The 8,200-nt window shown below is 41.4% G+C and overlaps 1 protein-coding gene across 3 annotated transcripts; it reads right to left on the reverse strand.

Annotated features, from left to right (window-relative positions):
* Window positions 1–46: 46 nt before the first annotated feature.
* Window positions 47–6,876, reverse strand: kel (Kell metallo-endopeptidase (Kell blood group)). 3 transcript variants are annotated; one of them, XM_071470773.1, is made up of 18 exons: window positions 6,719–6,876; window positions 4,986–5,286; window positions 4,626–4,889; window positions 4,395–4,516; window positions 3,566–3,724; window positions 3,391–3,462; window positions 3,103–3,291; window positions 2,851–3,011; window positions 2,627–2,744; window positions 2,419–2,514; window positions 2,220–2,318; window positions 2,051–2,128; window positions 1,639–1,745; window positions 1,474–1,563; window positions 1,090–1,157; window positions 776–936; window positions 587–676; window positions 47–498 (listed from the first exon to the last, which is right to left on the reverse strand). In XM_071470773.1, the coding sequence occupies exons 1-18, from the start codon at window positions 6,743–6,745 to the stop codon at window positions 352–354; spliced, it is 2,349 nt and encodes a 782-aa protein (XP_071326874.1). In that variant the 5' UTR covers window positions 6,746–6,876; the 3' UTR covers window positions 47–351. The 3 variants fall into 3 exon arrangements, with proteins under 3 accessions (XP_071326874.1, XP_071326876.1, XP_071326873.1); XM_071470775.1 differs by having other exon boundaries at window positions 2,220–2,279; window positions 4,980–5,286; XM_071470772.1 differs by having other exon boundaries at window positions 4,980–5,286.
* Between the last annotated feature and the right edge of the window lie 1,324 nt (window positions 6,877–8,200).

Here is an 8,200-nt window from a genome sequence, read left to right on the forward strand (position 1 = left end):
TTTTTACATTCTTCTGTTGGCAGTGAAGGGTCTGAGTAGTGGTGGAAACTTTTTCAAATGTCTATTTTTTATTTAAATAATTACTTAACAGCTTGTGCAATTACTGGAACATGCAAACACATTTCATAAACAATTAGGGCTAATACAAAAAACAAACATCAGTGTTTCTTGGGTTGAACACACTGTAGGTATTCTATATAAACTCTCTTTCTATCAACAGTTTACCGACATCCACAGTGTGCTTGGCTGCAGCACCACATGGACGTATTTTGTCAGAGTAATATTCAGTTTAAAAAAAAAACAAAAAAAAAAAAAACAGAAAAAGTCCAGCCAGTCTTCAGAGGAGTCTCCTCAGCATGTTTGTAATGAATGTTGCTGGGTTTTACTGGGACACCGTAGGCTTGAAGGACACAGGTGAGATTTGGCACAAATGACTGTAATCAAGAAGGAGGGCTCCAAGGGCATGAATTCATGGTAGGGGTCAAAGTCACAGTTCACCTGGAAAATGCCAGACATTAAAACCATGAGATCAGTAGCTAAGAGGACAGGAGATAAGAACCTAAAGAGACTTATTAAAGCACATTACCTGAGAAAAAGATGAGAGGAACAGGTGAGTGTGTGACAATCCTGAGATGGAGGTGTCCTCTGGACGGCTCCTCAGACTCTGATGATAAGCCTGTGGAATGAGGGTGGACAACATGTGGATGTATGAGTTTAATGTTGTCATACAGACACACACACACACACAGATCAACGCCTGAAGATGGCTCCTCACCTGCAATGCTATCTGCAGTGCAGAATACTGCACCCACACCTCCTGCTGTTGTGCTGCTGAGAGAGAAAATGCTCCACCTCTGCTTGTTCTTTCTGTCACAGTGAGATAGTGAGCCCACACGCATTCCCCCACAGCATGCACTGTGTCGCTCTGAGAGTAAACTACAACACAACAGAGACGTGGACATGACATTGCGGTAAACAATCTGCCACTGGAGCGTAGAGAATGCAGTTTGTATGTCTGAAAAACAGGATTTTTTAAAGGTAATTTTCTATGAATGTAATCTTAACACAACAAATGTGAGCTTCTCTTACTGTCGGGCAGAAGCAAGTGGAGGATGTCTTTGGCAAGAAGGAAACCCATTACACCATAATTCATTGCCCTGTTAAAAAAGAGTGTACATAATGTTTAATAATTATAATAATATAAACTAGAATTACTGCCCCGTGGTTGTATGCCTCTGCCAACCAGTCCAGCACTAATTAGCGTGTGAATTCTTGAGTTATGGCCAAAATTGCGTTTCATGTGGTCACACTGACCTTTGACCACCAAAATCTAATCAGCTCATCTTTGAGTCCAAGGGAATGTTTGTGCCAAATTTGAAGAAATTCTCTCAAGGCAAAACAAAATGCTTCTGACATGGAGGCATAAAAACCATGGAGTTATAACAGTGCTTTAAAAATCAATCAACGCTTTACCTGGGATAGGTTGGATGGAAGAGAGGAGGGACAAACATTCCCATGGGAAAGAGGAGCTCATTGCCCAGGAGAAGTGGTGTCACAGACAGACTACGAGAAATGAGAAAAGATTAAACACATTCTTAGAACATTCATATTCTCATTTTTAAGAATAGAGACACTCACACATCCACCGCTTCAGTCTGCTCAGTCAAGAGTCTTCTGCGCCTCTTTTGCCACAAGGACAGTAGCTGGACGTAGTTAGAGAAGAAGCTGTGTGTGCTCACTGACACCTGAAAACACACAGGTTGTGAAGTCAGTGGTGTTCATTGTTTTCAGCTGCACTGCCCTCAGCAGTTGGAATAAAAATGGGTGGACTTCAAGTACGTCTGAAAGCAAATCGACCATTTCCATACTCTCATCGACCCCTGATGTAATAATAAATAAAAGGATAAGTCATTTTTTCTTACACATATATACATGTATATGAATGTATTAGACAAAAAGTTCACTGGGAAAGAGGTTTAACTAGGAAGGGCATCAAGTAAGGAGGTTAATACACTTTATCTGTTGGAGCCACTGGAGGTGAGTGATGCACCTTAGAAAAAAGCAGGTCAAGCTCAGCTTCACTCGAGATCTTATTTGAAGTCCAGAGTCTTGGATTTAAAGACTGAACCTGGAAGATGACAGACAAACAATATCAAAAATGGTGACAGAAAACAGTTTAAAAATAAAAGTGCAATATCAATACTTGCTTCATATGTTACCTTCTTCATAACAGACTGGAGAGACGTCTCATCCGTCCATTTGAGTTCGTGCAACTTGGACTTGAAGGAGGAAAAGATATTTTGAATCATCTCCTCTGCCTGTTGAACAATAAAAATCTTCAATACGCTGCATATCAGCCTCACAACTTTAATCACTACTGACTTCATGCTGTCAAAAATCCCCACAATCCCTCCTCACCTCTCTGTGTGCCGTCCTTTCACTGAGAAGGTGTGTAAGAACTGAGTCAAATCCTCTCTCAGTCACTGACACACAGTGTCTCCAGCGAGGAGCTACCTGGTGAAGAGTCCCCATGAAGAAGATGTGACTCAAATGAATCAATACATAAGTCAAAGAAAAATCAGTTTTTCTTGTTAGTAAAATCGTATAGTTCATTGTATGGACTCACCCTTTCAGTGTTACCAAGAGCCACTGATAAATTCTTTGCTGTTTCAGAGAATCTGGAGTCCAGGGCCGGCATGAGGGTGTGCAGCAGATTCAGGACCATATAAGTTTGAAGGGGACCACTGAGTGGAATCATATAAGGCAGGAAAGTGTCAAAAAACAAAACAAAAACAGGGAGAAGGTTCTCTGCATGTTCGATTGTGTGTTTTTCCACGTCACTTACAGTACCTGGTGCTCAGCTCATGCTTGTTCAGCCATTTCCAAATGATGTGGGACATTTGCACCATGTAGGGTAAGTTATGCACAAGGACGTGGTCGTCTTTGATTAGGGTCAGTGGATGGAAAGTGGCCTGCAGACATCGCAACCAATCAATGGCAGGGGCCTGGGTCTGTGGGAGCATTTACGTCACGAAAACCTATTATTACAGTGAATTTATACACAGTGAGCATGTGTAGCGACACAGCCTCCTCCTCCAGTACCTGTAGCTCTTTGATGGTCATGCGCTGATAGAGCTGTCCTTTTGACCGGCGTAATTTCAGAGGGGCAGCAGTTACAGCGAGCTCAGAGGACAGAGACATGAACATGCCCACATGGAGCATGCTGCTGCTGGGCAGGGCCCCCAGCAGCGCCAGGTACCTCTCACATGTTACCAGGAAGGGACGAAGTGTCTGGATGAAAGGAGACAGGAGAATGATTCAGGAGTATATTGGTGGGAAGGAGGAATATTGTTGTAAAAGATATTTCTTGAGTCGAGATTGACCGTCAACCTGAGCTTTAGCTTGAGACTTCTGTGTCTTGCTGTTCCATTCAATTGGGATCAACAGATCTGGCTGATCAATCTGTTGACAGAGACAAGACTTGAGTGAAATAGTAGCACAAAGCCTACTCCGCTATGACAGTGCTCCCACCAGCACGTTAAGACTTATTCTAATCGACACTGGCCTGTATGTATCTTCTGGTCGTCCCACGGGCAATTTCTTTTGGGTCTTTGCCCACATAGACGTTGAAGAAGGGAAAGGTGGCGTAGTCTCTCATCAGCAGGCTCAGGGTGGAGTTGAAATCAGTCTGATTCCATTGGCCTGACGCAGCCCAACCTCCCAGCTGCACAGAGAGAGTGAGATTAAAAATAAAAGGGATTATCAGAATCAAGAGAACAGGCCACAAATATAACAAGAAACAGAACAGCTTACTAACATGTCTCTCACAAATAATGCATCTGCCATCTCAGACAATCAGCAGCAAATACACCAAATGTCTATCACCGGTTCCCAGAGATTACTGTTTTGTCTAGGCTTTAGTCCAAACCCCAAAGATATTCAGTAAACTGTCATTCAAGACGAGTGAAAACTCTCACAACTACTTTTCGATGATCAAAACAGCTGACGAGTCATTTTCAGTTGGTAAGTCAATGAATGAACTAATCGTTTGAGCGCTGGTTAATTTTACATGCAACAAGAGGAGCAAAGGAGAAATCACCACTAAATGACCCGAGCTTTGTCATATGACTTCAACTGACAAATTAGTACCTGTAATTGTAGCACCTGCTGGGGCCAACCAATGTAACTTTGAAAGAATCCTGCAACGTTGGCAGTTAGATGCATTGTTTCTCCGTGTTTTGCCAAAATCTGAGTATCAAGAATTAACCCCAAATAAATGAATAAATAAATAAATAAATAACCTGTGAGATAAGAGGCACTGAGGAAACACTGACAACCCGTTTTGGGGATTATCAGCCTAGGGCCTGCTTTTAGAGGGTGTATGAGTATCGTACTTTCTGGATGAGAGTGAGAAAGGGCTCGACTCCAGCAGTTTCTATGGCTCTTGTGTCCAAACAGGACTGGTAGAATCCTCTGGCCTTCTGCACCGCTGAACTACCGCCTGTGTCGCTTGATTCTGACGGAGAGATACAAAACAAAACACACAATTCAGACCACACATTGATGCCACATGCTCACTGATACACCAAAGTGATTGGATAAAGCAAAACAGCCCAAACTCCTACCCAAAATCTCCCTGAGATACTGCAGCAGCACAGTTTTCCTGTCCAGTATTTTTGCCTGTCTCACTCCTCTGGCTTCTCTCTTCCCATTCTGGTTCTGTGGATGTCCAGGGATGCCCTGTCCTCTCTGTCTCCCCCCACTGTCTGGTGAGATTCTGTCAGGTCCACATGTGAACAAGAAGTAGTCACAGGGCTTCTTGAAGGGATCTGCAGACGTGGCCAGATGGGCCGAGGCCCACTGACAGGCTGGGGAAAGACATGGAGTCGCTAAAGGAAAGAGTGAGAGAAAAGTCAGACAAAATTACAAGTTGTGAATTTATTGTGTCATTTTGTTGTTTTTTTGTACTTCAGGCCTGCCAGCACCTGTCTGGTGATTGCTCCTATTCTGAAGATTCTGGTGCTTGTAGTAAATTAGTCCCAGAAAGGCAGTGCATAAGCAGATCACCACAAAGAGGAGGAGCAGCCTTCCATGTTTTATCCACAGTGGCTTTGCTTGGTGCTGGTGCTCAGGGTTAGACTCTGACAGCTGGACCTCAGGCTGGGGCTGGGTCTGTTGATGGGTCTCAGAGGGATCTTGTGTGCGGAGTGGCAGTTGAAACACAGATGGAGACTGAAGCCCCCTCTCCCGTTCTGGCTGTGACAATGGCTGGATTGATAGCTGAGGCTGGAAGTGTGCAAGTTAAAACAGAAACTCACTGGATATACTAAAATACCTAAAATTCTACTAATAGTAGAAATATAGATGATTTGATATTGACAGTCCAGAATAAACCCTCATTCACCACAGTGCAGATGTTACAAAGAGTGATGCAGCCTTTTGTTTTTAACCTTTATAGTAGAGCTGCAAAAATTAGTCAAGTAGGTAATTATTTTGATGATTGATTAACTGTTATTTTTTAAAAGACAATAATTCCACAATCTTCTGTGATATTAAATTGAATATCTTAAAATAAATAAATAAAAATAATAGTTGCATCCCTACTTTATAGTTAAGCCATGTTCAGGAATCACCCCTTATCACTGGCTGCATATGTCTATGAGCGTTTTAATCAAACAGTGTTCTTCATTTTAATAAATATCTCCAATATTTTAGGCTAATATTTGAGAAAGGCCTGAAAAAATATGAAATAATTTGTGTTGCTGGGTGTTTTTCCTCCCTCTTCTTTTCATAGGGTCCAGCTCCTCAGGAAGGGGGCCACTGATATAGCTATTTATGTAAACGCACATATTAAACAACAGGCTATGTCATCATAAATCTACAGGACCATCACTTTAACATCAAGATTGAAAGTGCTAAGCATGTAAAAAAAAAAAAAAAGAAAAAGTCACTACATGAACGTGCACTCTGGTTATGTCCCCTTTCAGATGTTCATCCAACCTGGGTCCACAACAACGCCAGAGGACTGACCAGTGATAGCCAACACCCTAGAACCCACTAGCATAAACACATCCATTCTTAATCCTGATCACAGATGAAGTGGCCTCCACTGCTCTGCACAATCCTTAGAGACAAATATTTCCACAAAGAACAATGTAGGAACTTCTGTTCTCACCATATTCAACATTTCGACACTGCTGGCTTGTGAGGGGGCAGCTCAGTTCAGACACAAAATGATGCCAACAAATGTTATTAAAAGCTGCCACACAATAAGAAAATCACTACAATGTGGAAATTTATGTATTTCACGTTTTAGACATCTGAGATAACTTAGTCGTCCCCACTGACATATACTGTTCTGTTCGAATAGTACTTTACAGTTCAGTCGAATCATGACGCATGTTAACATCAGCAGTGTGTCTGTGTGTTTTCTGTCTCATTCTAACATTTGCCAAAGTTACTGGAAAATGCTGATTGAAACAATATTAGTTTGCCTTCTGGCATCCAACATTATATTCAGCACAGTTTGAGCGCACTGCAGACCTCACCCAGTAACTTTAAAACCACAGAACTTGAATAATATAATTTCCCAGCAACATGAATGGCTCTGCTCCAGTTTCCAGCAACTAAAACTCACATCAGCTTGGTTACCATGTGAACATGGTAAACACAGCCTCATAACAACACAGCAAACTTTTTGTTTGGGTGAAATTCTTACCTCAAGCTCTATTGGAGTTTCACTCATTCTTGGTATATGGATGTCTTGCTTTGTGTTTCTCCAGCGTGTTGCATCCTCTGTCTTTTACATTTGATGTCTCTCATGTGCACCTCCTCCTGCTGCCCCTCCGTCAAACAGCTGTCATCTCAGCTCTTTATCTCTTTTCATCACTCACTTCTCTTCTCATCTGACACTGATAAAAACAACTCTAAGCTACGTCTTACTCTGCTCTCTAGAACCCAGATAATCAAGTAAAGTTTATGGTTTCACTCGGGGACATTCATGGGAATGTTTTGTGGTTTGTGAACTCAGGAGAAACTCAACATGAAGATTCCAACTTGTATTTTAACTTTTCCACCCATCTGCAGGGTCAAAGGCTTGGGAACACAAGGCTGGGACTGGCAAGTCAAGGCCAACACATTGCTTTTGCTTACACATTGTTGTATTGCATTGAATGAGGGCAAGCTCTTCTTCCTGGAAAGTAAACACATTTAGATGTACTCACACACATGTCCGATGTCGTCATTATCAGCGCAACACATGGCTGGCAACAACTGATAGAGCAGTTTGGCGTCCTGGAGGTCATGTAACAGTGTAGCACATCATTAACACGTTTCATGGATGTCACATGGAAGCCAGCCAGAGAAAGAATATGGTGGCACAAATAAACATGACAAACTCTCTAATACAGGAGTTAATATAAAGTGCTAATATATTTCATGTATTGTGTGAGTTCATAACTTTAAAACTGTACCACTAAAAGATGGGACAACAAAAACTTTTGGTATTTAGCATTTTATTTATTTAGTTGTTTATCTTTTGATACAGCCAGAGGAGTGAGGGGTGGGGCTAAATAATGTTTTTAAACATATACACATTCACACATATCAAACAAGAATTTATAAAAAAAAAAAAAAAAAAAAAGTTATATGAAAAGACAAGGCATCTGCATGTAATACAATAGGACATAACAAAACACAACAAAATGCCAAATAAATGCAACTGTGAAGGCATCATCACATGTATAATATCGCATGGTGATGACAATGGCAGGGCCACAAAGTTGAATAGTTGGTGCAAACATAACACATAATACTAGAGGAAATGCCACCACCGCCTACACAGTTATCATGCAATGCTGGATCACTATTGCCATGTTTTGTTAGTCATTCTGGTGTTATACTGCACCAGGCTCAATGCAAGCACAAGTAACAACAATTTTCTCATCGAGGAATTCATTTCTGAGGCTGCAAATCAGGCTCAATTCAAAAGGAACAATGGAATACAAGAGAGTGGAGGAGGCACATTGCCAGGTTAAAAATGAAAACCAATAACTGTAGGCGTTTAGCAATGAAATACAGTACAGTAACATAAGAGTAAAATAGTATATAACCGTCATGAAGAGACTGAAGTACAAAAGATGAATAATGGAAAGAATAGTGGTATTTGCTGTATCAACAGAATAGATCGAGACCAAAGAAC

Source organism: Trachinotus anak, unplaced genomic scaffold (genome assembly GCF_046630095.1).
Source record: "Trachinotus anak isolate AG129_WGS33_773 ecotype Australia unplaced genomic scaffold, CSIRO_AGI_Tana_v1 ptg000032l, whole genome shotgun sequence".
Classification (NCBI taxonomy): domain Eukaryota; kingdom Metazoa; phylum Chordata; class Actinopteri; order Carangiformes; family Carangidae; genus Trachinotus; species Trachinotus anak.

Coding starts and splice junctions, on each gene's coding strand:
- kel (XM_071470772.1), bottom strand. CDS start 6,745: ATGAGTGAAACTCCAATAGAGCTTGAG. Junction 5,287..6,718: donor AAACTCCAATAGAGCTTGAG/GTAAGAATTTCA, acceptor GCACACTTCCAG/CCTCAGCTATCAATCCAGCC. Junction 2,129..2,219: donor TCCAGTCTGTTATGAAGAAG/GTAACATATGAA, acceptor GTCATCTTCCAG/GTTCAGTCTTTAAATCCAAG.